At 57.0% G+C, this 27,638-nt stretch overlaps 1 protein-coding gene across 4 annotated transcripts in view; it reads left to right on the plus strand.

Moving 5' to 3' along the window:
• Positions 1-27,638, plus strand: part of MEGF8 (multiple EGF like domains 8) — a 41,872-nt gene that overhangs the window by 2,326 nt on the left and 11,908 nt on the right. Inside the window, exons 2-32 of one of the 4 annotated variants that reach the window (XM_019819489.3) lie at positions 3,335-3,498; positions 3,754-3,960; positions 4,907-5,087; positions 5,167-5,255; positions 5,774-6,189; positions 6,620-6,765; positions 6,891-7,013; positions 9,111-9,265; positions 9,574-9,693; positions 10,046-10,190; positions 10,274-10,437; positions 13,935-14,135; positions 14,520-14,720; positions 15,173-15,409; positions 16,306-16,424; positions 16,507-16,638; positions 16,733-16,846; positions 17,154-17,402; positions 17,905-18,104; positions 18,387-18,597; positions 18,696-18,945; positions 19,483-19,615; positions 21,533-21,780; positions 21,874-21,984; positions 22,148-22,266; positions 22,631-22,838; positions 23,381-23,561; positions 23,875-23,883; positions 24,095-24,258; positions 25,012-25,156; positions 26,769-27,000. In XM_019819489.3, coding sequence (XP_019675048.2) covers positions 3,335-3,498; positions 3,754-3,960; positions 4,907-5,087; positions 5,167-5,255; positions 5,774-6,189; positions 6,620-6,765; positions 6,891-7,013; positions 9,111-9,265; positions 9,574-9,693; positions 10,046-10,190; positions 10,274-10,437; positions 13,935-14,135; positions 14,520-14,720; positions 15,173-15,409; positions 16,306-16,424; positions 16,507-16,638; positions 16,733-16,846; positions 17,154-17,402; positions 17,905-18,104; positions 18,387-18,597; positions 18,696-18,945; positions 19,483-19,615; positions 21,533-21,780; positions 21,874-21,984; positions 22,148-22,266; positions 22,631-22,838; positions 23,381-23,561; positions 23,875-23,883; positions 24,095-24,258; positions 25,012-25,156; positions 26,769-27,000 — 5,374 coding nt within the window. Of the gene's footprint in view, positions 1-3,334; positions 3,499-3,753; positions 3,961-4,906; positions 5,088-5,166; positions 5,256-5,773; positions 6,190-6,619; positions 6,766-6,890; positions 7,014-9,110; positions 9,266-9,573; positions 9,694-10,045; positions 10,191-10,273; positions 10,438-13,934; positions 14,136-14,519; positions 14,721-15,172; positions 15,410-16,305; positions 16,425-16,506; positions 16,639-16,732; positions 16,847-17,153; positions 17,403-17,904; positions 18,105-18,386; positions 18,598-18,695; positions 18,946-19,482; positions 19,616-21,532; positions 21,781-21,873; positions 21,985-22,147; positions 22,267-22,630; positions 22,839-23,380; positions 23,562-23,874; positions 23,884-24,094; positions 24,274-24,707; positions 24,862-24,991; positions 25,157-26,768; positions 27,001-27,638 lie in introns of all 4 variants that reach the window. The other 3 variants (XM_045046464.1, XM_019819490.3, XM_006941225.5) reach the window with 3 other exon arrangements.

A 27,638-nucleotide genomic window follows, 5' to 3' on the forward strand; every position in this document is an offset into this window, starting at 1 on the left:
AAGTCCCGGAAGGCCTCTCGGCAGGGGATGTAGAAGCTGGCCTCCAAGGAGAGAGGGGTCCCCCAGAGGAGGTTCTGGGCAAAGGCCAGAAGTGTGATGGCCCAGATGATGCAGGGCCTCCCTTTGCAGGCCGCAGAGCATGGTCTTTGCCTAGGGACACTGGGGAGGTGTGGGAGGGTTTTGAGCAGGGAGGGACATGATCTGATTTATATTTTAGATCTCTGTGGCTATTATATGGGGTACGGATGAAGCATGTTTCTTGGGGATGAGTGTGTCTGTCCCCAGCTTGGGGGCCATCCCTGTCTGGGGGTGTGGGTGAGCACAGAATGGGAAGTACGTGTTCTATGTATACATGGTTTTCTGACCTTCAGGAGTGCCAACCTGGTCGGGGATGGTAAGGACGGATGCAGACATTCATTCCACGAGACAGGAGGAGGTGCAGAGGTTGGGTAGATGGGTCTAGGGGGATGAGAGTATTCTCTTGGGGGTCACAGAGGAGGAGGAGCTACTGAAATAGGGTTCTGAAGCATGCGTAGGAGTTTACGGGGTGAGAAAAGGGAACAGAAAAGAGAGGCTGGTGTGTCTCTGGAGCCGCGTCTCGGTTTGTCTGGTCTGGCTGGACTGTTGGCTGAGAAATGAGGGCACCACAAGCAGGGGAAGAATGGCCTTGAAAGTCATGCTGAGCATTAATGGGGAGCCACAGAAGGATTTTGAGCAGGATTTTGAACCTCTGGCCAAGTGGGGGGGCGGATTGGAGACTTGATGTGTTTCTTTCAGGAGAGAATGAGTTGTGAACTGGGGCGGGAATGGAGGAGGTGGGAAGGGGCAGAGAGCACTGAGGCATGTTTGGGAAGTTTCACCAGTGAGACTTGGGGATCGGCTGGCTGGACGTTGGGAGTAGGGAGGAGTCCAGGCGACTTCCAGATCCCCCTTGATCTCTCGTGCTTCCCAATGCCTATCACCTTTGAGAACCAACATGTTCCCCCATCTTTTAAACAATAAGCAGCTGACCTATTTCCTTTTGTACGACACTTACCCTTTATTGTAACCAGTCCTCATAACATCCTCCTGAATGAGAGGTATTCTGCTTTTGAAAAGCAGGGGGTTTGGGGGTCGGATTTCTGTCCAGGATGCCATGGGGATTGGGCCCATGATGGGTGGAAGGGGGAGATCTTGAACTTAGGGAGGAACTTGGAGAGAGCAGATGGTGACTGGCCTCTGGCATGCCCTTGACAAAATCACTTGTTGTGATGCTGGGAACCAAGCTTATATTTTGGTTGAGGCTGGCAAGCTCTGGGAGGACTGGTTGCCTGGTCTGGCTGAATCGTTCTTCATTCCCCAGACCGCGGTTTGGGGTCTGTGTGATGTTCTCAGGGGCTCTGGTCCGAGCCTGAGGGAGAGCTGCCAACTTTAGTATTCTTTCTTTTGTGCATTTCTTCATTCCTTCATTCAGTGTTTCCTGAGCCCTTGTTCAGTGCCAGGTCCTGTGCTGGGCAAGGTCAGGGAGGTACCCCAAGATGACTTAGGCCCAGGCCCTGTCCTGTGGGTCTCCCCAGCTGCAGAAGGGGCAGACCCAGACATAGATGGTCCTGGCTCAGAGAAATGAGGCTTATAATGGAAAGTGGGAAGGCCAAAGAGAGGCACCTAAGCCAGCCAGGGGGCATCAGGGAAGGCTTCCTGGAGGAGGTGGGGAAGTTTGCTGGTACGAAGGGAATATGTGCTCCAGACAGAGGGAGAGGCTTGTGCAAAGGCCCTGCTCCTGACGGAGTTGCAAGCAGTGGGGTGATGTGAGACAAGGTGAGACTTCGAATGGTAGCTTAGGGAGCTGGACTTTCTTCTGGGGATGGTGGGGAGCCATGGAGGGCTTTTGAACAGGATAGGGCCAGGGCCAGATGCGAAGTTAGGACGATCTGTCTAAGACCCTTGTCAGGGCAAGACAGGAGGCCGAGGTGGAGGCTGAATCAGTGGTCCTGGTAAGAGAGGACGAGGCCTAGGCAGGCATGTTAGAATCACCGTCTTGAATCTTCCCACCAGCCTTGGTGGGTGGGGAGAGTATCTCCATTTTACTTCAAGGAAACTGAGGCTCAGAGAGCCCGTGGAACGAACGCAAGATCACACAGCTAGTGAGTGGTGGGTGAGCACCTCCAGTATGCTGATGAGTGTGGTGAGGGGCATGGGGGAAGGGGCTGGCCCAGGGTCCCCCAGCAGTTCAGGAGCAGAGCTGGAACCCAGGTCTAGTTTCCTGAGCCCCCTAGTGTGAGATGTGGGATGAGAGAACCTTCTGGAATCAAGACCTGGCAGAGAGCAAGAACAGTGACAGTGGCTAGGGCAATGGCACTTACGAAGCGCTAGGCCTCTCCTGTGGTCATAGTTGGATGTCAGCGGGGATTACAGTCATCCAAACACTCACCTGGGCCCGACATCCAAGAACGCTCCCTCACAGGGCTGGCGGTCGCTGCTGGCCGCCAGCTGGAGGCTCAGCTGGGGCTGTCAGCTGGGATGCCTGCACGTGGCCCCTCCATGTGGCTTTGGCTTTTTCATAGCTTGTCTCTCTGAGGCTCTTCCCAGATAGAAGGGGCAAGGAGTCAGTCCTCACCTCTCAGTGATAGGAGTGGCCAAAAAGTTTGAATCTACCTCAGTACTGTTATAACCCCACTTTACAAATGAAGGAACACATCCAGAGAGGTTAGCCCAAGGCCACACAGCTAGTAGCTAGTAAGTGGCAGAACCAAGATGTGAGCCTGGGCAGTCTGGCTCAAGTCTGTGCCTTTAGCCACTACAGTAAACAGAGATGAGACCTGGGCGGGGGCCGAGAGGATCTGTGGTGCTCCAAGGTTCAGCCTTTGTCCATGGGGCAAGAAACTGGCCCCTTTGTTTGGAGTTCTGATCAGTTCTGGAACGGGGGACCCTCCCAGAGGCCCTTTTCCACCCGGGAGTAGGCTTTTCTGCTCAGGCCTGGACCCTGCCCCTCAGGCTTAGTGTCCGAGGCTCAGAAATAAACAAGAACAACTCTGTGTGATCACGGGGATGGGGTTCTTCTCTCTGCACTTCGGTTTTCCCATCTGAATGGTGGGAGGTGTTCAGCCTGGTATCAGGAGCCCTTTCCAGGGGTGATACTGTAATTCCTTCTCTGGCTCCTGGCCCTCTTGCTGTCACAGGTCTGACCTCCCTGGGCTGTGAGACCAAGAGCCCCTTGAAGGCAGGGCTCAGGTCTGACTCCCCTTTGGGTCCCCAGCGTCATGTGGAGCAGGGCTTGGTGTTCTTGGCTGGGCTGCATGGAGGCCCGGGGAGAGGGTCCGCATCTGAGCCCAGCCCCTCTGTTCTCGCTGCCCAGCCCCAAGCCCCCAGCATCGGATCCTGCTGGACTTTCTTTTCCTGGACACGGAATGCACGTACGACTACCTGTTTGTGTATGACGGCGACTCTCCCCGAGGGCCCCTGCTTGCCAGTCTGAGTGGCAGCACTCGGCCTCCGCCCATCGAGGCTTCCTCAGGCAAGGTCGGTGTGGCTGGACCGCGGGGCTCTGGCCGGAGGTCTAGGTGGAGTTTGGAGGAAAGGGCGATAGAGACGCACAAGGAAACAGATGGGGAGGGGCGGAGGCAGCCAGAGAGACTTGGCATCAGACAGGACACAGGGACAAAGAAGGGTGGAGAGAGACAAAGACAGGAGGTGGGGACTCCTGGGGGGGATGGGGACAGGAGCGGACCCCCTCGCCGTCCAGTCCCCGGAACCCTGCCCGTCTTGTGCCTGCAGATGCTCCTCCACCTCTTCAGCGATGCCAACTACAACCTGCTGGGCTTCAATGCCTCCTTCCGCTTCTCCCTGTGCCCCGGGGGCTGCAGCAGCCACGGGCAGTGCCAGCCCCCTGGCGTGTGCGCCTGCGAGCCCGGCTGGGGGGGCCCTGACTGCAGCCTGCAGGAGTGCCCGGCCTACTGTGGCGGCCATGGCACCTGCGCTTCGGTGAGCCCAGCCCCCGCTGCGTCCCCCTGGGGCCCTGATCTGTGACCACACCTACCGCCCCATCTCCTGACTCTGCCCCTGCCTGAAACCCCCCTGCCACTCTGCCCTCTCCCGTGACAGCAACCCCGCCAGGGACCCTCCCGTCACCCACAGTACTCCCCTCTTCCTTCCACACCCTGCCCCACCCCACCTTCATCTGGAGCCCCTCTTCTGCCTGAGCCCACTCCCGTCCTGCCCGTGACCTACCTCCCACCTGTGAACCCACCTGCCTTCTGCTTGCCAGATGCTACTCCATCCCCTAACCCAGGCACTCTGTCTGGCCTTGGGCCCCCAGCCCCGACTTCTTCTTCTTCTTTTTAAATGTTTATCTATTTTTGAGAGTGCACAACCAGGGGAGGGGCAGAGAGAGGGGCACAGAGGGGGACAGAAGCACCTCCGTGCTGACAGCGAGCTCGACGCGAGGTTTGAACTCACGAACTGTGAGATCGTGACGTGAGCCGAAGTTGGGTGCTCAACTGACCGAACCACCCAGGCACCCCCTCCAGCCCCACCTTCTGACTTCTGACCACTGACCTCGGGCCTCAGACTGAAGTCTTCCAGCCCAGGCTGACGTTGACCTCACCACTGTGCTTCTTCTCCAACCTCTCCTCTTGTTGTCTGTCCTCATTTTCCTCTCCGGGTCCTTCTGTCTTTCCCATTCCCCTATTTTTCTTGGTCTGTCTGCTTTTTTCTACCTCTCTTCCTCCCTCTTGATGTGTCACTGTGTCCCTTTCTTTCTCTGTCTGTTGGCCTGTCTCCTTCCTATCTCACTCCATCTCTCCTTTCCTGTCCATCTTTTTCCTTCTCCCTTTCTACCCCTTATGTCTCACTCTGGCTCTGGCTCTCCTCCCCCGTCTCTCTTTTTTCCTCTCTCTATCCCTGCCTTTATGTCCTGTCTCCCCTCCAGCCCCTGGGACCATGCCGCTGTGAGCCTGGCTTCCTGGGACGCGCCTGTGACCTGCACCTGTGGGAGAACCAGGGGGCTGGCTGGTGGCACAACGTGAGTGCCGGGGACCCTGCCTTCTCGGCCCGTATTGGGGCAGCTGGTGCCTTCCTGTCCCCGCCGGGGCTGCTGGCTGTTTTTGGAGGTGAGCGGAGGGGGTGCGTGTCTGGCTCCAGCAGCCTGCAGCCTGTGGCCAGGGCTTGAGGCCATCTCCCCTTCCGCAGGCCAGGACCTCAACAGAGCCCTGGGTGATCTCGTCCTGTACAACTTCTCTGCCAACACCTGGGAGCGCTGGGACCTGAGTCCTGCCCCGGTATGGACCCCGCCTCGCCCCTGCCCTGCTCAGAGGTGCCTGTCCACTCTGTGAGACCCAGCCAGCCACCACCCCACCCCCAACAGAGCGACACCCTCATCCCACGCGTCCCCACCCCTGCAGCTTGATACAGGCCCACCTACTCCTCCCGGTACTGCTTTTCTAGCTCTAGTTTCCTTTTTTCTTCCTTTATCTCCTCTTCTGCATCTTCTTCTGTGGACCTCCTGTCTCTTTCTCTTGGTTCCTCTCTCCGATTTTGTCCCCGCCTCTTGGTTTTCTGCTCTCTCTTGGACTCGGTGTCTTCCCTCTGGGCTATCTGTCTCTCTTTTTCTCCGCCATCTTCTCTGTTTCCTGCCTCCTCTGTCTCACCTCTGCTTTGTATTTGCATGTGTCTGTCTCTCTTTCCTCTCTTTGTGTATCTCTGTCTGTCTTACTCTGTGTCTCTGTCTTTTCCTGTGTCTCCGTCTCTGTTACTCTTTCTGTGTGTCACCATCTGCCTCCCGGTCTCTTTCTCACAGGCTGCCCGTCACTCCCATGTGGCTGTGGCCTGGGCCGGCTCCCTGGTGCTCATGGGTGGTGAGCTGGCTGATGGCTCCCTCACCAGCGACGTGTGGGCCTTCAGCCCCCTGGGCGGGGGCCACTGGGAGCTGCTCGCACCACCTGGCTCCAGTTCCTCGGGGCCACCAGGCCTGGCAGGTCACGCCGCCGCCCTAGTGGATGACATCTGGCTGTACGTGTCTGGCGGCCGCACCCAGCACGACCTCTTCTCCTCTGGCCTCTTCCGCTTCCGTCTCGACAGCACCAGTGGGGGCTACTGGGAGCAGGTGATTCCAGCAGGCGGGCGGCCTCCTGCCGCCACGGGCCACTCCATGGTGTTCCATGCCCCCTCGCGCACCCTGCTGGTTCACGGTGGACACCGGCCCTCCACCGCGCGGTAAGTGACCTGCCCTGCAGGGCCAAGCCTGGCCCAGTCCCCTGGGCCTTCAGTCTTTGCTGGTCTTCGCCCACTGATGTACTTCTGCAGTCATTCGGTCACTCACTAGGTCATTCAGTCCCTCACGTGCCCGCCCACTCACTCATTCTCCATCCCTTCGTTCACTGTCTTGGCCAGTTCCTTCCCACACACTCCCACCCATCCATCCCCTCAGCCACACCCTGCTTGGAGGGCCAGCCCTGGCTAGATTATGCACGGAACCCAGTGATGAGCCAGAGCTGTGTCCCGCCCAGCAGGAGCCTCTCGTCCCAAGGGGACATGAACCCCGTCACAGCCGGTCTCACCCTGGGTGATCTCACAGCTCTTGAGAGCCCAAGGGAGGGAGAGAAGCCCTTCCTGCCCTGAGCTCCTCCCCTGCCGCTCCCTACAGGTTCTCTGTGCGGGTGAACTCCACAGAGCTCTTCCACGTGGATCGGCGCGTGTGGACCACCCTGAAGGGCCGGGATGGGCTCCAGGGCCCACGGGAGAGAGCCTTCCACACAGCCAGCGTCCTGGGCAACTACATGGTGGTCTATGGTGAGGAGGCTCCCTGATCCCGCCTGCCTGCCAGGGCCCCAAGCCCGCCCTGAGCTGAGGCTCCCTGCACGGGTGTCCCCACGTCCGCCAGGCTTGCCAGCTGTGCCCCTTTCCTCCTTTCCTAGGGGGCAACGTGCACACCCATTACCAGGAGGAGAAATGCTATGAAGATGGCCTCTTCTTCTACCACCTGGGCTGCCATCAGTGGGTGTCGGGGGCCGAGCTTGCCCCCCCGGGAACCCCTGAGGGTGAGTGGCCCGTCCGTTTTCCTGAGGGGCTTCTGAGAGTCGCGCTTCCCTGACAGTGAATCTGGGCTTCAGGCAGGAGCCACCTCGGTCCTTGTAGGGTGAGCCAGACGTCCCTCTGGAGCTGGTTTCGGGGGGCAAGCCTGTGCTGGAGGCAGGACAGGGGCACCGTTGCCATGGAGACCGGAGGCAGTTACAGCAGCGCGGGTCTAGGCTCCAGTCCAGGTTTTACCAGTTTCCAGCTGCCCCAGCGAAGTGCCTACCTACGCGGGACCTTTTCAAGGTCCTGTAATGGGCAAGTGGCAGAACCAGGATGGCTGTCCCCAAACAACCATCTGTGCAAAAATATCGTTTAATCACCCCATGCCTCAGTTTCCCCATCTGTAAAATGGGGGTGACGATAACATGTAACCCACTGGGCTGTTGTGAGAATGAATTGAGATGGCTGAAAGATGGAGACAGCCTAGCGAAGAGCTCAGTATGTTGTCTTGTACAGTCAGAATCCGGCCCCAGGGCTTACCTGGGAGGGGGGTGGAGAAACCTTCAAACTCATTGAATCCGACTACTTTGAGAATCAGAAGAAAGCCACAGGCCCTCTCCTCAGAAAGACGCTTGTAACACAAACTGGGCATATTATTTCAGGGGGCTGTGGACTTCTAGGGGGCCCATCTATTCTCCCCGCCCCCCCCCCCCCCACAGAAGAATGAGGACAGAGAACAAGCATAAGGAAGGGACATTGACACTTAAGGAGTAGGCTGGGTGAAGGGTTCCCCCACGGAACCCTATTTGACCATCAGCAATAAAGCCTTGGGCTGGCATTCGAGGCCTTGAATCCAGGGCTCATCTGCCTGTCCCTGTTTCTCCTTTGGGCCAAAGGCCTCTTCCTCCTCTGTAGTTTGCAAGTCCCCAGGCCAAGTCCCACGTGTTTACAGAGCATACATTTCCATAAGAGGGTGAGGGGTCACCGATCACTGACCACTTACACATCAGTCAGGACCCTTGGCTCTAAGTGACCAATCCAACCCAGCCAGCTCGAGCAAAACCCAAGTTCTTGGCTCATGTGAGTGAAAACTGGCTTCAGGCTGGCCTGGATCTGGGTGCTCACGTGATGGCATCAGCTAGCCCTTGTTTGAGCTCACTTCATTCTGTGGCAGGTTTGTCATTTGTAAATGGTCACCAGCAGCCCTGGGACTATATCTACTCCTTTGACATGCCCAGAGGGAAGGGGCGCCTGGGCGGCTCAGTCGCTTAAGCGTCTGGCTCTCGATTTCCACTCAGGTCATGATCTCGTGGTTCGTGAGATCGAGGCTTGTGTCAGGCGCTGTGCTGACAGTGCAGAGCCTGCTTGGGACTCTCTCTCTCTCCCTCTCTCTCTGTCCCTCCCCTGGTCGCATTCTCTCTGTTTTTCTTTCTCAAAGTAAAGAACGTTTAAAAAAATGTGTTTAAAATGCTCAGAGGGAAGAGGGTGCCTCTCTCCCCAAGAATTGAAGGAACTGGGTCCTATTCCAGAACTTATCACTGACACTGATGGGCCTGGGCTAAGCCCCACTGCTGCCAGAGGCAGGGTCAGCTCAACTTGAGCCTGTGGACTGTAGTGGGAGAGGGTGGTTTTCCAGAGGAAAATCAGAGTTGTCACCAGAAGGGAGGCTGGTGCCAGATAGACAATACCAGGAGAGAGCCAGGCACCCTGCCTCATGGCTTCCTGAGGGCAGGAGGACAGTTCCATTTACAGAGGAAGAGACCAACTCAGAGAAGTTGAGTCTCTTGCCCAAGGCCACTCAGCAAGTTAGTAGTTGATCTATGACTTGAGCCCAGGTAGGTGGTAGACACAGGAATCGAAGCCAAGTTTTTCTGACCCCCAAGACCATGCTCTGTCTTCAAGGTGGTTTGCACAGTGGTGTGGAAGCTCTGGCAGGTGTGGGGCCAGACATGCTAGGAGGGCTTCCTTGGGCACGCTGGGTTAAAGCAGGAAGTAGCAGGTTGGGCTGAAGCATAGGAGAGTCGGGTAGTCCTCTGGACAAGGGAGCTGTGGTTAGAGGGACAAGGGAAGACTGGTTAGAGTCTCATGTCCTTGTTGGGGGGGAATCTGTATTCTCCTAGGCCGAGCAGCACCTCCCAGTGGTCGATACTCGCATGTGGCGGCTGTGCTTGGTGGCAGTGTCCTGTTGGTGGCTGGGGGGTACAGTGGCCGGCCTCGTGGGGACTTGATGGCCTACAAGGTGCCTCCCTTTGTGTTCCAGGCGCCTGCTCCGGACGTGAGCACTGGGGTGATAGGGAGAGGGCGGCTGGGAAGGAGGTAGCATGGTTCCCATGGATGAGGGAGAAAGGTGGGGTGGGCCCCTGGGAGAAGGACGGGGGTCCCTAGGGATATGAGAGGAGGGAGGTTGGTCCCCAGGTTTGAGGGGGGAGGAACGGAGGTCCCTGGGGCTGAGGGCAGAGCAGATAGGGATCCCCAAGGTGCTGAGTGAGCAGTGGAGGCTCCCCGGGATGATCACAGGGAGTGGGGATGAGGGAGCAGGCTCCAGGTCTGAGGAGCCCCCTCTCTCACTCCCCGTCTCTGCAGTACCACTTAGACTACTGCTCCATGTACACGGACCACAGCGTCTGCTCCCGAGACCCTGAATGCAGTTGGTGTCAGGGGGCCTGCCAAGCTGCACCACCTCCTGGGACCCCGTCTGGGGCTGTGAGTGACCGTCCCAGCTCTGTCTCCTAGTGCAGAGACACGGCCGTCAGCGTCTCCCTCTGTCTAAACCAAGCAGAGAAGGACTTTCTCTACTTGGGACACTTGTTTTCACACCTAAGATTGGCATTCCTGACCCCTCAACCTCTGACCCCTCCCAGCGCTTTTGAGCTTTGTGACCCTGTCCCCAGATCCCTTAGCTCCTGTTCTGTTGCTCTTCCTCATTCCAAGTGGCTTTCAAGTGCCTTCTCTAATTTCCTGGCGCCTTCCACCCCACTGCTCCTGAATCTACAGTCCTTTCCAGATCCTTTAAGCCCCTGTGGACAGTAACCCCTGTCCCCTCCCCTCCCTGTAGTGTCCAGCTGCCAGCTGCCTGGGCCTGGGCCGCCTTCTGGGTGACTGCCAGGCCTGCCTGGCCTTCAGCGGCCCGACAACTCCTCCCCGGGGGCCCGGCCCTCTGGGCTGGTGCGTGCATAATGAGAGCTGCCTCCCTCGGCCTGGTGAGTGCCCATTGGCAGTGTGGGAGGGGGCGGCACAGCGCCCCATGCTGACCTTCCTTCCCCCCCCACCCCGGTCCTCACAGAACAGGCCCGCTGCCGAGGGGAGCAGATCTCAGGCACCGTGGGCTGGTGGGGGCCTGCGCCTGTCTTCGTCACATCCCTGGAGGCCTGTGTCACCCAGAGCTTCCTGCCTGGCCTGCACCTGCTCACTTTCCAGCAGCCGCCCAACGCCTCCCAGCCCGACAAGGTGGGGAGCCAGGGGGTGGGGCCCAGCATGGAGTGTTGGAGGGTCTGGTCCTGGGGTTTTCGTTTTTCAAATGGTTCTATACAGCTCTTGTGTTTGCCTCATAAGTCTCTACATTCAAGGGTCCGATTTTTAAAAATTGTGCTAAAACACACAGTGTAAAATTTTACATAGTGTAAAATTTACCAGCAGTGATATTAAGCACATTCACAATATTGTGCAACTATCACCACCTGGTTCCAGAACAGTTTTGTTACCCTGAAGAGAAACCCCAGATCCTTAAGTAATCCCTCTCTATTCCCCCTCTCCCCCTGGCCCCTGGCCAGCCACTAACCTTTTACTGGTTAGTGGTTGACAGTCTACTAACTCTGGATTTGCCAACTGTGGATATGCCTTATAAACGGAATCATACACGTTGTCTTCTGTGTATGGCTTTTTTCACTTAAAGTAGTGTTTTCAGTGTTCATCCATGTTGTAGCATGCCTCAGAATTTCGTTCCTTTTTATGGGTGAATGATATCCTCTTGTATGACTGTGCCAATCCATTCATCAGCTGATGGCTGTTTATACCTGTTGGCTATTGGGAATAGTTCTGCTGTGAGCATTCATGGATAAACCATTTTGCATACATATTTGCTTTTTTTCAACTCATTTTTTAATGTCTATTTATTTTTGAGAGAGAGAGACAGAGCGTGCATGGGGGAGGGCAGAGAGAGAGAGAGAGAGAGAGAGAGAGAGAGAGAGAGAGAGGAAGACACAGAATCTGAAGCAGGTTCCAGGCTCTGAGCTGTCAGCACAGAACCCGACACGGGACTCGAACTCAGGAGCCGTGAGATCATGACCCGAGTTGAAGTCGGACACTTAACCCCCTGAGCTGCTCAGGCGCCCCCATGTTTGCTTTTAAAAAATATTTTATTTTTTTTTAATTGAAGTATAATTGGCATACAATATTATGTTAGTTTTTAACGTAGAAAAGAATGATTTGAAATTCGTATGTATTGCAATAAACACCTATTGTCAGCTCTTTTGGGCTTATATCCAGGAGCAGAATTGCTGGGTCATATGGTGATTCAATGTTTAGCTTATGCAGGAACCACCAAATTGTTTTCCCCAGTGGCTACTTCTTGATTTTTAAAAGTTGTATGGTTAGGGGCGCCTGGGTGGCGCAGTCGGTTAAGCGTCCGACTTCAGCCAGGTCACGATCTCGCGGTCCGTGAGTTCGAGCCCCGCGTCGGGCTCTGGGCTGATGGCTCGGAGCCTGGAGCCTGTTTCTGATTCTGTGTCTCCCTCTCTCTCTGCCCCTCCCCCGTTCATGCTCTGTCTCTCTCTGTCCCAAAATAAATAAAAAACGTTGAAAAAAAATTTTAAAGTTGTATGGTTAAAAAATCACAATGATGTAAAAAGTCGTTAAGCAAAAAGGGTCTCCATCTGTCCTGCTCCCTATCTAGAGCAGTATGGGAAGCTCTCCCTAGCATCTCCCCAACTTAAGACCACCCTGACTCTTCCTGGAAGATCCTTTTGGATTTCTTTTATATCCTTGCAGAATCTGCCTATTCAGATACATGTGCACGTGACATTGACATTGAATTATTTTTCTTTCTTGCACAAAAAGTAATATTCTTTTATTTATTTATTTATTTATTTATTTATTTATTTTTTTCAACGTTTATTTATTTTTGGGACAGAGAGAGACAGAGCATGAACGGGGGAGGGGCAGAGAGAGAGGGAGACACAGAATCAGAAACAGGCTCCAGGCTCCGAGCCATCAGCCCAGAGCCCGACGCAGGGCTCGAACTCACGGACCGCGAGATCGTGACCTGGCTGAAGTCGGACGCTTAACTGACTGCGCCACCCAGGCGCCCCTCTTTTTTTTTTTTTTTTTAATTTTTTTTTTTTTTTTTTCAACGTTTATTTATTTTTTGCGACAGAGAGAGACAGAGGATGAACGGGGGAGGGGCAGAGAGAGAGGGAGACACAGAATCGGAAACAGGCTCCAGGCTCCAAGCCATCAGCCCAGAGCCTGACGCGGGGCTCGAACTCACGGACCGCGAGATCGTGACCTGGCTGAAGTCGGACGCTTAACCGACTGCGCCACCCAGGCGCCCCTGGGCGCCCCTCTTTTATTTATTTTTTAAAAAAATGTATTTATTTATTTTGAGAGAGAGAGTGAGCAAGCACACGCACTCGCACGAGCAAGAAGGGGGCAGAGAGAGAGAGGGAGAAAGAATCCCAAACAGGTCCCGCACTGTCAGTGTGGAGCCCGACTCGGGTCTTGATCTCACGTGAGATTGTGACCTGAGCTGAGATCAAGAGTCAGACACTTAACCGACTGAGCCACCCAGGTGCTCCTTCCTTTTATTTCTTAATTTTTTTTAATGTTTATTTATTCTTGAGAGAGAGAGAGAGAGAGCCTGAGTTGGGGAGAGGCAGAGAGAGAAAGAGGGAGACAGAATCTGAAGCAGACTCCAGGCTCTGAGCTTTCAGCACAGTCAGGCTTGAACTCATGAACTGCAAGATCATGACCTGAGCCAAAGTCGGACGCTTAACCGACTAAGCCATCCAGGAACCCCATTCCTTTTGTTTCTTAACATATCCTGGCAAGCTCCTTAGAGTTTAGAAAACACCTCATTTTTTTGTTTTGTTTAAAGCTTTGTAATAGTCCATTTAGGTTCTAGGGCCGTAGTGCTGCAGTTTATTTAAACAGCCTCCCATTGGGGCGCCTGGGTGGCGCAGTCAGTTGAGCGTCCGACTTCAGCCAGGTCACGATCTCGCGGTCCGGGAGTTCGAGCCCCGCGTCGGGCTCTGGGCTGATGGCTCAGAGCCTAGAGCCTGTTTCCAATTCTGTGTCTCCCTCTCTCTCTGCCCCTCCCCCATTCATGCTCTGTCTCTCTCTGTCCCAAAAATAAATAAACGTTGAAAAAAAATAAACAGCCTCCCATTGACGAACACATGGGTTATTCCATTCTTTTGCAATTATAAAACACACGCTAACAAATTACGTAGTGTGTCTGTCACTTTGAATGTTGGATCTGGACTCTTCTTTTTTTTTTTTTTTTTGTTAACTTATGTACTGGTTTGTTGAATAACGGAGAACACGTTACAGAGTGCGAGGCCCCGAAGGGCTGTGAGCAAAGGAGCTCTGTCCTCATGGAGCTGGGGTGCCACCCCTCGCTGGCGTGGATGTGTTCACTAACCTGGAAGTTCTCCAAACCCTGTAGTTAAGGGACTTAAAAAAAAGAATCTGGACTCTTTAAGGGTTTAGGTGGAAAGGTGAACTGTCAGGGAAGAGGCTCCTGAAAGGTCTGGGGTCCTGGATTTTACTGAGAGAAGTGATGAGCAGAGGCCGGGACCCTGTTGTCTGTTGTCTGAGTTGAAGTCCCAACTCAGAGTGCCCCTGGCCTCGGTCTCATGTTTCATAAGATAGGGAAAGAGGTCGGGTGTGGACACTGAGGGGCCATGCAAAGAGACACTCACACATCCCCTTCTCCCTGGCTGGCACAGGTCCTGATTGTCCGCAGCACGACCATCACTCTGACGCCCAGCCCAGAGACCGACGTGTCCCTGGTCTACCGTGGCTTCATCCACCCACTGCTGCCAGGAGGGCCCGGGGGGCCGGGGGCTGAGGATGTAGCTGTGTGGGCCCGGGCCCAGCGTCTACATGTGTTGGCCCGGATGGCCCGTGGCCCTGACACAGAGAACATGGTGAGGGTTCTTGAACGTTCAGGGGGGCTGCTAATTATAAGTATGGGGGCTGGGGTATATAGTGCCAGGGGAAGACTAGGGAAAATCAGAGGCATGGGATATGTCCTTAGTGGAGGGAGGCCCTGGGGTTTTCAGTTATGAGTGGAGTTTGGGGGGAATTTTGAAGAAGATGGGGAACGTCTGAGTTACTAAATCTGATTTCCCTGAGGTGGGTTGTTGGAGGGTTTAGGGGTTCGCAGGGGTTCTTGGGGTCTAAGGAACTCTGAGGCCCTCTTCCCAGGATGGAGGTGAGTGCTGGGTGGGTTTGGGGCTCTTGGAGGTTTCAGGGGTTAAGGTGGCACTGGAACATTCTGAGGCCCCTGTCTGTCCCCCACCCCTACCCAGGAGGAGGTGGGGCGCTGGGTGGCTCAGCAGGAGAAGGAGACAAGGCGGCTGCAGCGCCCGGGGTCTGCTCGCCTCTTCCCACTGCCTGGCCGGGGCCACAAGTATGCGGTCGAGATCCGGGGCCAGCTCAATGGCTCGGCAGGCCCTGGGCACAGTGAACTTACCCTGCTGTGGGACCGGACCGGCGTGCCAGGTGGCAGCGTGAGTACCCAGGCCCTGGCCTCTGACCCTTCACCCAGGCCCTGACTTCAGTTCCCCGGAGCTTTCTGAATGCCAGAGCACACATTCTAACCCTCTTGACCTGACCTCTTACCCCTTGACTCTTGAACTCTGGGCCTCACCTTGAGCCCTCTAGGCCCCAACCTCCGACCCCCAGACTCTGACCTGATCTCACATTCTGACTCCTGCCCTGACCCCACTGGCCCTGACTTCTGCCCTCTCTACTTTGACCTCTAATCTCTAGATTCTCTCAAACCCTGATGCCCTCTTGTCGGCTCATCCTAAATCCTGACTTTCTACATGCTTAAGTTCTCAACTTTGTCTGCAGACACTGAAGTCTGTAGCCCCAAACCCTGACCCCTACCCCCAACCTCGACTCTTGCCCTGTGACTCGGAGTGTGGACCCCTGATCCTAACGTGAGCACTTCCCGCAGGAGATCTCCTTCTTCTTTCTGGAGCCTTACCGCTCTTCAGCCTGTTCGTCCTACTCCTCCTGCCTGGGCTGCTTGGCGGACCAGGGCTGCGGCTGGTGCCTGACCAGCGCCACCTGCCACCTGCGCCAGAGCGGGGCCCACTGCGGGGACGACAGGACCGGCGGGTCCCTGCTGGTGCTGGTGCCTGCCCTCTGCCCGCTCTGCGAGGAGCATCGTGACTGTCACGCCTGTACCCAGGTGCCTGCCAAGCCACAGAGGGGAGGTCTCGAGACAAAAGCAGCCAAATTGGGCAACTGGGAAAGGGGGAGGGCCCCCTGGAGTTGGTACGGCATCCGAGGGGTCCCCCTGGGGGCAGTGGCAGGAAGCAGGTGGGGCTGTTGTCTTTGATCTACAGTTGAGAGCCGGGTGGGGAGCAGAGGAGAGGGGCTGGAGAATGGGCTCCCGGCAATCAGGACTCTCTCTGTTGTCACTGCCAGAAACCCAAGTTGGTACCTCCTTACCAGAGGAGCATTTATGGGCTCAGGCTCCAGAGTCCAGGAGTAGGTCTTTAGGCCTGTGATTCAGACCGTGTCGTCAGGCATCCACCTCCCTTCATTCTATACCCTTGCTTCCCTGGAGGTTCATTCCTCAGGGGTTGCAAGGGATTCACAAGGGCTCCAGACCGTTGTCCCCCCCACTCAGCTACCCAAGTCCTAAGTGGAAGAGAGCAACTTTCCGTCCTCACCCCACTCTCGCCCCCCAGTTCAACGGAAGTCCTAGAAGGACATTTCACTGGCTCTGGTTGGGTCTTGTGCCGACTTTCAGACCCGTCTGTGAGGCTGAGGGGGAGGACGTGTGGCCCTGTCCACATCTGAATCTTAAGGATAGATCAGCCCTATCTGGATCACACGTAGGGGTTCTGTTGCCCCAAAAGGCAGTGGCTGTTGGGAAGGCAGTTCCCATGGATCTTCAGCCGTGGCTGGAGGGGAGAGTCTGGAGAGGATGGCAGTTGGGGAGGGAGGTGGGCTTGGAGGGGTGGTCTGGGGGGTGGGTGGGTGAGGGAGGCAGCTGCTAGTTGAGCTGGGGACGGAGCCTGTGCTGGCAGCCCAAGGGAGATGGCTAAGCTGGGCTCTTCCTCCTCCTTAACTCCCCAGGACCCCTTCTGCGAGTGGCATCAGAGCACCAGCCGCAAAGGGGATGCAGCGTGCAGCCGGCGGGGCCGGAGTCGGGGCGCCCTGAAGAGCCCAGAGGAGTGTCCCCCGCTCTGCAGCCAGTGAGCCGCCTGGGCCCAGGGAGAGGGTATGGGGAGGGTTTGTGGGGGCCGGTTTGACCCTGTCCCTGCTCCCCGCCCCCAGACGCCTAACCTGTGACGACTGCCTGGCCAACTCCAGCCAGTGCGCCTGGTGTCAGTCCACCCACACCTGCTTCCTGTTCGCTGCCTACCTGGCACGGTACCCGCACGGGGGCTGCCGTGGCTGGGACGACAGGTACAGTCTTGTCAGGGTAGCCGGGCTCCCAGAGAGGAGAATGGAGCCGGGGGGAGGGGGCGGTGGGACGCCCACCACGCCTGTCGCCCTGCAGCGTGCACTCAGAGCCCCGGTGCCGGAGCTGCGACCGCTTCCTGACCTGCCACGAGTGTCTGCAGAGCCATGAGTGCGGCTGGTGCGGCAATGAGGACAACCCCACGCTGGGACGGTGAGGCAGGGGACAGTGAGGCCAGAGGGTGGGGCGGGGGATGCGGCTCTCCCTCCGCCCTAATTCTAATGGCCTGTTTCTCTGCTCCTTCACCTTTTCTCTGTTTTTCTTCCCTTCCCCTCTCTCTCCGGTTCTCTCTCTTTTCTCCACTCCTACCCGGGCTCTGTGGCTCTTTTGTTCTCATTCTTCCTTCTTGTCTTTCTGTTTCTGTCTTTCCCTCTCTCTCCCTTTCACTGTCTCCCTGTCTCTGTCTCTTGTTTCTCTCTGTTCCCACCCCCTTCTTCACCTCCTGCCCCCCCCACTCCAGGTGCCTTCAGGGGGACTTCTCGGGGCCTCTGGGTGGGGGTAACTGCTCCCTGTGGGTGGGGGAGGGCCTGGGGCTGTCTGTGGCCCTCCCTGCCCGCTGGGCATATGCCCGCTGTCCAGACGTGGACGAGTGTCGCCTGGGCCTGGCGCGGTGCCACCTGCGGGCGACCTGCCTGAACACACCCCTCAGCTACGAGTGTCACTGCCAGCGGGGCTACCAGGGCGATGGCATCACATACTGCAACCGCACGTGAGTGGGTGCGGGTTTCCATGGAGATGTCGCCCCAGGGCTGGGGCACGTGGAGATGGAGGGAGGAGGTGATCATGGTGCTGGGGTGCCTCCCTGGAACCAGCATCCCCAGTGAGCCCGGGGTTTTTACCTTGCGGGGTAGGCCCTCATTAGAGTGACAGGGTCCCCAGTGTGACACTAGTTACTGTGGAGACGGGTCATCCATGGACTGCGGGCCATAGTCTTCAGCGTTGCCATGGAAATGGAGGAGGACCAAGTTGAAAGGGGTTTTCACAGAGAGCAGATCACCAGTGGTGATACGTGGTTACTATGGAGACAGAAGTTACCACGTGCAATGGGGTTACCTTGGAGACGGGGCCGCCTACGGAGCCCAGGACCGTGGAACAGGCAGTCGCTTGTGATGGCGTTGCCATGGAGATGATGGGTTGGAATGGGGTGTGTCGGGGGTGCCTTGGGGGCCGAGGGCCTGCCTAGCCCTTCCGTGCTCCTGCCACGCCCTCAGGTGCTTGGAAGACTGTGGCCACGGTGTGTGCAGCGGCCCCCCTGACTTCACCTGCGTGTGTGACCTGGGCTGGACGTCAGACCTGCCCCCGCCCACGCCCGCCCCAGGACCCCCCGCGCCCCGCTGCTCCCGGGACTGCGGCTGCAACTTCCACAGCCACTGCCGCCGGCGGGGGCCTGGCTTCTGTGATGAGTGCCAGGGTGAGCGGCCACATCCCCACCCCCGGGGCCAGCTCCAGTTTTCTTTCTCTGCCTGGGCTTCTGGGTCTCCTCTCCCAGCTGTGGATCCCCCTGTCCCACTGCCTGCTTCTGACCCCAAACGGTTTCAGTGCCACCCCCCATCCTGGGACTTGGCTATTCCTCCCCAGTCTGGGCCCCTGCTTACCTTCCTTTGAAGCAGCCAGGTGGGGTCAGGCGGGCCAGTTGTCGGGCCCCTCCTGCCCTTGCCCTGACTCTGTGTCCCACCTGCTGGGGCCCCCACAGACTGGACGTGGGGGGAGCACTGCGAACGGTGCCGGCCCGGCAGCTTTGGCAACGCCACGGGCTCGGGCGGCTGCCGGCCCTGCCAGTGCAACGGGCATGGGGACCCGCGCCGCGGCCACTGTGACAACCTCAGCGGGCTCTGCTTCTGTCAGGACCACACCGAAGGTGCCCACTGCCAGCTCTGCTCCCCCGGCTACTATGGGGACCCTCGGTGAGCCAGGGGCCAGCCAGGTGGGCCAGGGTGTGGTTAGGGATGTGGTAGGACAGGGCAAGGCTGGTCTGACGCTGTTCTTTCCTCCGTCTCCCCAGGGCTGGTGGCTCCTGTTTCCGGGAGTGTGGGGGGCGTGCCCTCCTTACCAACGTGTCCTCAGTGGCGCTGGGCTCACGCCGGGTTGGGGGGCTGCTGCCTCCAGGCGGTGGGGCAGCGAGAGCTGGGCCAGGCCTGTCCTATTGCGTGTGGGTTGTCTCAGCCACCGAGGTGCTGCAGCCCTGTGCCCCTGGGACCCTCTGTCCCCCCCTCACCCTCACCTTCTCCCCCGACAGCAGCACCCCCTGCACGGTGAGTGCCGAGGGTGCCGGAGTTCAGGCCCGTGTTTCCCCCACCCAGCCTGAATCCTCAGACGGGCCCTGACCCTACATCCCTTTTTCTTTATCCTTCAAACTCTAAGCTCCCTTCCTCAGACCCCAGACCTTCATTCCTAAGCCCACAGACCCTCCCATTCCCCAGATCACCTCCTCCTTCCTGAGCCCCCCGTTCCCCATTCCTCGGTCCAGGCATGGTTAGTATCTGTACGGTGTGTGTGTGCCAACTCTGGCCAGTAGGTAGGGGCTGCCAGGAGCTGGGCACCGAGAACGAGGCTCTGTGCAGAGTACCTGATCCATCGATCAGCCATGTCTGCTGTGAGCTTGGGAGGGGAAGGGTGCCTCCGCGCCCCGGTTTGACAGTCTGCCCAGAAGTTTCAAGCAGCTCGTTTCCCGGTCTCAGATTGCCCTCTCCTTTTGAGCTCCTCCTCCTCCTCCTCCCCAGGCATCCCCAGGCGTCCCTCTTTCTCAGCCTTACTGTCCTGATCCTTCACTCTGCATCCTTCACTTCCAGCTGAGCTATGTCCTGGCCTTTGATGGATTCCCGCGCTTCCTGGACACTGGTGTCGTCCAGTCGGACCGTAGCCTCATTGCTGCCTTCTGTGGCCAGCGGCGGGACAGGCCTCTCACTGTGCAGGCCCTGTCTGGTATGGTGGCTGGGGAAAGCGGGACCCTGTCCTGGACTATGGAGCCCTTGTCCCTGTACCTTGCTCCCTGAGGTGGGCTCAAGACCCAGCCCAACTCTGCCCCTGACTTCCTCGGTGATGCTGTCCCTTGCTACATCTGGGCCTCAGTTTCTTCAGCTGAGAGGCTAATAGGATTGCCCTGGCTGGGCTGCTTTTCTGAGAGAAGGCCCATGTGGGACAAGTCTTTGGGGTACGCAGAATGTGGCTGGCGTGAAGGCCCCTGACTATCTCCTCAACCTGGTGGTTCTCAACAGGGCGGGGGTGAGGGAGGATTTTGCCCCTTGGGCCATTTGGCTAAGTCTGGAGACATTGCGATTGTCACGAATGCTGCTGGCGTGTCACGGGTGGAGGCCGGAGATACGGCTGTGCCTTCTGCAGCGCACAGGATGGCCCCCCACAACCAAGAATTACCAGGCCCGTTACATCAGCAGTGCTGAGAGGTTGGGAAACCGGCCTTGTCTGATGGAGTTGCGCTAAAAATAAGTTGTTACCTGTGGCGGCTGAAGGGCCCGAGTTTGGAAATACTTCCTGTTCACGTTGTAAATCGGAGTGGTTCCGGGGCTGGAAGAGAGGGCGGAGTGGTAGTTGGCCTGCTGGGGACTGCACGCGACCCCGGAGCCCTCCACAGAGAGCAACTAGAGCTAGGGGCCCTCGATTTCACTTCACCCAGGAAATGTGTACCTTCCTGAGCACCTTCCGTGAGCCCCACCCGAGCTGGGTGCCCGGGGCGTACAGCAGGACAAGGGACGCAGGTGGGGAGGAAGAGGGTAACAAACAGCATCAACACATTTTAGTCAGAATAGTGATACCTTTGCTAAGGGATGAGAGGAAGCAGAAAGGAGGCACCTGGCCTGTCTGGAGGGTTGGGGAGGGCTTTTTTTAGAGGTGAGATTTCACTTGAGGCCTGAAGGGGGCGGTGTGGGAGAGGGAGGAGGGTTCTTCTCCAGGCTCTGGAGGCCAGAAGAGCAGCAGGTGCCCAGGCCTGGAGAGGCAGTCTGGGGACCCGCCCTGCTAGAGCACAGAGGGCTGGGAGAGTGGGAGGCCTTGAGGTCGGAGGGCCTATGGCATCTCCACTATTAACATAACTTTATCAAGGCATTATTATTATTATTATTATTATTTAAAAAAATGTTTTTAATGTTTATTTATTTTTGAGAGAGAGACAGAGCATGAGCAGGGGAGGGGAAGAATCCGAAGCGGGCTCCAGGCTCTGAGCTGCCAGCACAGAGCCCAATGAGGGGCTCAAACCCACGAACCATAAGATCATGACCCCAGCCGAAGTCGGACGCTCAACTGACTGAGCCACCCAGGCGCCCCTTATTGTTATTATTTTAAAGTTTATCTATTTTGAGAAAGAAAGGAAGAAAGCGTGCGCATACACAGGGAAGGGGCAGAGAAAGAGAGGGAGAGAGAGGATCTCAAACAGGCTCCACACTGTCAATGCAGAGCCCAATGCAGGGCTCAAACTCACAAACCGTGAGATCATGACCTGAGCGGAAACCAAGAGTTGGATGCATTAACCGACTGAGCCACCCAACGCCCTCCCCACCCCCGACATTATTTACACCCATGAGGAATTCCTGCCCCTCTCCCTCACCACTGATCTATTCTGTAAGGAGACTCGGTCTTCGGTCAGAGCTGTAGGGAGCTGTGGAGGGTTCGGAGCTTGCCGGTGATGGGGCTGGGATTGGAATTTGATGGGTTGGATGAGGGAGAGACTGTGCAGGGTGCAGAACAGCTAAGCATGGCAGTGATTATAAGTTACAAGGAGTGCCTTCCTCCCCTGCCCAGTTACACTGGATTTTCTCTAAACCTGGGGGTAGAGCAGCGTCCTGGAGCCCAGCCCTGCCACAAGTCTCTGGCCTCTCTCCTCCACAGGCCTGCTTGTCCTGCACTGGGAGGCCAACGGCTCCTCATCCTGGGGCTTCAACGCTTCCGTGGGCTCTGCCCGCTGCGGGTCAGGGGGCCCGGGGAGCTGCCCTGTCCCCCAGGAGTGTGTGGCCCAGGACGGGGCCGCAGGTGCTGGACTCTGCCGATGTCCTCAGGGCTGGGCTGGCCCCCACTGCCGCATGGCTCTGTGTCCCGAGAACTGTAACGCCCATAGTGGGGCGGGGACTTGTAACCAGGTATGGGGGGGGGGCGGGGGTGCACAGGACAAGCCGTGTGGGACAGGGGTGGTGGTCAGGGCTCCCTCTGAGTCCCCGTCTGCTCTTCCCCAGAGCCTGGGTGTGTGCATCTGTGCTGAGGGCTTCGGGGGTCCTGACTGTGCCACGAAGCTGGACGGCGGGCAGCTGGTCTGGGAGACCCTCATGGACAGCCGCCTCTCAGCTGTGAGTTGTGGATGCCACTCCTGCAAGGAGGTGCCACACAGCCTACTTCCTGGATCATTGCCCCCCACCCCCCCGCCCAATTCCTGGGACCAGACCCCACATGCAGCCTGACACTTTATAGTGATGTTAGCCTGACCCCTCCTGTCCCCATCTCCACCCCCAGGACACTGCTAGCCGATTCCTACACCGCTTGGGGCACACCATGGTGGAGGGACCTGACGCCACCTTGTGGATGTTTGGGGGCCTGGGCCTGCCCCAGGGGCTGCTAGGAAACCTGTACAGGTGAGGGATGCCTCTGGGAGGTGGGATACCTGAGTGAGAGAAGGTCACCTGAGGAGATGCTGAGGTGTCTGTCACATAACAGTCCCTTCGGGGGCAGAAAAAAACCACCTGGTGTAAAACAAAAACAAACAAGACAAACCTCTGCAGGCAGACATCCCAAAAGATGATGGGGCACTTGTCACAGGAGGCTCATCTCAGGGTCTGGGATACTGTTTTGGGTGGTGCTACGCCGGGTGGGGGGGATGGTAAGATGATAGGGGGTCACCCTAGAGGATGTTGGGATGACTGTGTGTTGAGGGGGGGTCACCCCAGAGGATACTGGGATGACTCAAGTTAAGACTTGGGTTTTGCACCTTGGCTCCAGGTACTCCGTGAGCGAGCGACGGTGGACACAGATGCTGGCGGGAGCCGAGGATGGGGGCCCGGGCCCCTCCCCTCGCTCCTTCCACGCGGCTGCCTATGTGTCCGCCGGCCGTGGTGCCATGTACCTTCTGGGGGGACTCACGGCCGGGGGTGTCACCCGCGACTTCTGGGTCCTCAACCTCACCACCCTGCAGTGGCGGCAGGAGAAGGTGAGCCCGTCTCCTTTCCTCCAGCCCCCACAGTCCATCTCCAGCAGGGGTGACCAGAGCCGCTCCTGCCGTTTCACCCCCAGAGGATGTAGCTCTCCCCCCGCCCCGCCCCTCCGGGCTCCAGCACACGTCCTAAAGTTGAAGTTTACTAGCCATCCTCGGTCACGCTGTATTCCCAACCCAGTCCGTGGCCAAGCGGATGTGATCCTCCTGTCCGCTAGGCGGGGACACAGCCTACTGTGTGGAGCAGGTACAGTCAGCCCCACACAGCCAGAGTGAGAGAGAAGAGCAAGGGCTTCCAGAAGAAACACAAGGCTGCCCCTGCCTGCGTCAGTGACCCCGAGCAGGCAGAAATGACTCAACGCCCATGCACACCTGCTGGGACCAGGCTGGGCATGTTGGAAGCTTGGGGTCTGACCGGCTCTGGGCAGCTCAGCACCTCCTTAGCAGCTCAAGGGGGGTGTCAGGAGTTCTGGGTCTTCTACCTGCAAGATTACCCCTAACCCCCTGCTCCCTGGTGACCTCTGCCCTGTGTCCCCCAGGTTCCTCAGACTGTGGACTTGCCAGCAGTTGCCGGTCACACCCTAACTGCCCGCCGCGGCCTGTCCCTGCTCCTGGTGGGCGGTTATTCCCCCGAAAATGGCTTCAACCAACAGCTGTTTGAGTACCAGCTGGTGACTGGCACCTGGGTGTCCGGAGCCCAGAGCGGGACACCCCCCACAGGTCAGGCTGGGGACAGGGAGGGCACAGCACCTTGGATGCCTGGCCATCCAGGGCTCTGTGTAGGCTCTCTGTCCACTGCCACACCCTATGGTCACTGTCCCTTATAGCTGGTTGTCTTCCCCCCCACGTCCACCAGATTCTCAGGAGACCACCTCTTGGGAAGTTCAGTCTCTCTCTTTAGTCCATGATAAGCTGCCCACCTTCTGCCCCATGACACTGGGCCACCATGTTCCTCTCCCAGGGCCTAGATCACCGCCCCTCAGGTATTCTTTTCTTATCTCTCCTCTTCCATTCTTTGATCACTGCCCTCCAGGACATCCAGGTACCCTGTCTCCCTGTCTTCTCTTGTCCAGGGTCTCTAGTGGTTGTCCTTTCAAGCCGAAGGGGGAAGGAGGGGTTGAGAAGAGCTCCTAGGTGGTGTGGTCACAGGAAGGGGAGCCCAGGGAGGTGTGGCAGGGGGCGTTCCTAATCACCAGCCCTCCCCCCAGTCTCTGCTTACTCATCCCCACCCCCCCACCCCCCGCCCCCGCCAGGTCTCTATGGTCATTCTGCCGTGTACCACGAGGCCACTGACTCCCTCTACGTGTTTGGGGGTTTCCGCTTCCATGTGGAGCTGGCAGCCCCGTCCCCTGAGCTCTACTCCCTGCACTGTCCTGACCGCACCTGGAGCCTGCTGGCCCCTTCCCAGGGGGCAAAGGTCAGGAAAAGGGTTGTACACAGCTGGGTGTAGGGGGGCAGGAAGGAGGGCCCTCCCTTTCCAGTGCCCCATGGCCTGGCTCAAGCCTGGGTTCCTCCCTCCCTCCTTTCCAGTCCCCTAGACTGGCCTGTGGCACCCCACGTCTCCCTTTCTCCCATCACTCACTGGGAGGGAAGAATCCTAGACCAGGAGGTCAGAGGCCTGGGTTCTGCTCCAGCTCTGCCCCTCTCTTGGTGTAGCCCTGGCAGGTCCCTCTACTTCCCAGCCTCCCCATCCAAAAAATCTGGGACTGAGGCTACTTGAACCTCCTGCATTCAAGGCCAAAGGAGATAGTATGTGGGAGAAGGCGGACCCTGGATGTGCTGGTTAGAGACAACTGAGTGTTCCATCAGCAAACATATTTCCAAGCCCTTTTTGGGGCCTTAGCCTCACCCCCAGGGTGCCCCCAGCCCAGCTGGCAAGGTCACACAAGAAATGTGGGATTCATCTCAAGCAGCCAGTGCCAGGTTCCTGGGGAACAGGGCATGGGGGTTCGGGGAGTTCGGGGAAGGGAGATGGCCCTGGGGGCTGCTCTGAAGAGTGAGGGAGGTTTCCTGGAGGAAGGAGCTGAGATTTGAAGGAGATTAGGGGTTCGGTGGGCTGCTGGGGGCTGAGGTATGGGGTTCAGGGTGGCAGGTGGGCTGAGAGGAGGGAGCGTGAAGAGCAGAGGAGTGTGGGCTCTGACCAGCCATCCTGCGGGTGTCATCCCAACAGCCACGCCCCCGGCTTTTCCATGCCGCAGCCCTGCTAGGGGACACCATGGTGGTCCTTGGGGGGCGCTCGGACCCTGATGAGTTCAGCAGTGACGTTCTACTCTACCAGGTCAACTGCAACGCCTGGCTCCTGCCCGACCTCACCCGTAAGTCCAGTGCTCTCCCTGGGAGGCCCGGGGACATCCTGGAGGGGTCCCGGCCCTGTCCTGTGAGCCTCGTCATCCAGGGTCACTTGGGTCCCTTCAGACCCACCGGCAAAGCCTCTTTCCCCTCTATCATCTAAACACCCATGGAGAGGCGCCTGGGCGGCTCAATGGGTTAAGGGTCCAACTTTGGCTCAGGTCATGATGTCACGGTCCATGAGTTCGAGCCCCGCATTGTGCTGTCAGCACAGAGCCTGGAGCCTGCTTTAAATTCTGTGTCTCCCTCTCTCTGCCCCTCCTCTACTCGCACTTTGTCTCTCTCTTTCTCTCAAAAATAAATAAACATTAAAAAAAATAATAATAAAAAATAAACACCCATGGAGATGCCCACCTTTCTTTTCTTAGAAAGTTTGTATTTTTTATTATGATTATAAAAGTAATAATATTCATTGTATGTAATTAGTGAAATGAGAAGAAATAGATCCCACAGAATCCCACTCTCTGGAGATGGTACTATTATATGGGGGGGGGGGGGCTCTGCTGTTCAGAGGCTGGAAAGGGGCTGGTACCTTGCCTTTCTATTTCACTTACCATTTTAAGTGGTATGTATGTAAGCGTATATAACTGTGTATGCTTCTGGGCCTTCCTCCCTTTTCTTTTTGCTTCTTTCTTTGACTCTCTGTCTCTAATTCCCTTTTACTCTTTTTTTTTTACAAATTTATTTTCTTTTGATGTTTATTTATTTTTGAGAGAGACACAGAGACAGAGCATGAGTGGGGCAGGGGCAGAGAGAGAAGGAGACAGAATCCGAAACAGGCTCCAGGCTCTGAGCTGTCAGCACAGCCCGATGCGGGGCTCGAACTCATGAACTCGAACTCATGAACTCGAACTCGAACTCATGAGATCATGACCCGAGCTGAAGTCAGACGCTTAACCGACTGAGCCATCCAGGGACCCTATCTAATTCTCTGTGACTGCCTCTCTCTCTCTCTTTTTTTTTTTTCTGGAGGATTTAAAAAACTTGAGGCGAAATTCACATAAGGAAATTAACCATCATAAAATTAACAATGCCGTGGTGTCTGGTACCTTCACGATGTTGTGCAACCACTGCCTCTGTCCGGTTCCAAAACCTTTGTCTCCATTCTCATTCCATTCATTCTTTCTGTTTCCTTTTTCTGTTTGTCTCTCTCTCTCTCTCTCTCTCTCTTTTTTTTTTTTTAACATTTATTTATTTTTGAGACAGAGACAGAGCATGAACAGGGGAGGGGCAGAGAGAGAGGGAGACACAGAATCTGAAACAGGCTCCAGGCTCTGAGCTGTCAGCACAGAGCCCGACGCGGGGCTCGAACTCACGGACTGTGAGATCACGACTGGAGCCGAAGTCGGACGCTTAACCGACCAAGCCACCCAGGCGCCCCTGTCTCTCCCTCTCTTTTGTCTTGCTGTCTGTGTCTGATTCTCTTGCCCTGCCTGGCCTTACGTATCTTGTCTGTCTTTCCCGGTCCATCTCTGCTCTCCTTAGCCTGTTGCTCCCCGTTCAGCGTCCCCCTCTGACTGGGATCTTTATGAGGCTCTCTTCTCTGACGATCTCTTTGAACATTCTGTCTTTCTCCAGGCCCAGCCTCTGTGGGGCCCCCGATGGAGGAGTCTGTGGCCCACGCCGTGGCGGCGGTAGGAGGCCGCCTGTACATCTCAGGTGGCTTCGGGGGAGTGGCCCTGGGCCGCCTGCTGGCCCTGACCCTGCCCCCTGACCCCTGCCGCCTGCTGCCCTCACCTGAAGCTTGTAACCAGTCTGGGGCCTGCACCTGGTGCCATGGGGCCTGCTTGTCCGGAGACCAGGCTCATAGGTAACCATGGTGACTGAACATCACACGGGGAGCTGGTACAGGTGCCCTCCAAAAGGGGTTCTGTGCCAGGCCAGGCTTGGGGGGAGGCCACAGAAGGGTACTGTCTGGTTGGGATATCAGCTCACATGGGAAAATGGGTGACTTCATCACAGGGTCGTGCTGGGGCACCCGCAAGTGAGAAGCCCTGCTTGGGGGCTGGGGTATCATCCACGAATGTTTCCTGAAGTAGCTGGGTCTGAACTGGCTCCTAAAGGACCAGTAGAGTTTGGACCAGCAGAGGTTCAGAAGTGGGGCTGTGCCTGGTGTATTTTAGAGCCCGTCTATGTTGGGGGGAAATGAGACTGGAAGTGTGGGTGGGGATATCTCAGAAAGTGCTTCCCGTGCCTGGCTGTGGTGCTGGGCTCCAGCCAGGTCCACGGATTCCTCATCTGTAGTTTGGACTCCAGACATCTCAGGAAGCTGAAAGGGCTGTCCCAGGTTCAGCACAAACTCTTTTGGCTCCGCAATTATCCTGAACTGGTATGGGACTACTAACGGGCTTGGCTTGGCTCATTAAATATGTCACCATGTTTACTACTGAATTATTAAAGGGTTTGATTTATGGGGTGTTTCCCAGACTCCACTAGGAGTGCTATGTG

Source organism: Felis catus, chromosome E2, assembly GCF_018350175.1.
Source record: "Felis catus isolate Fca126 chromosome E2, F.catus_Fca126_mat1.0, whole genome shotgun sequence".
Classification (NCBI taxonomy): Eukaryota; Metazoa; Chordata; class Mammalia; order Carnivora; family Felidae; genus Felis; species Felis catus.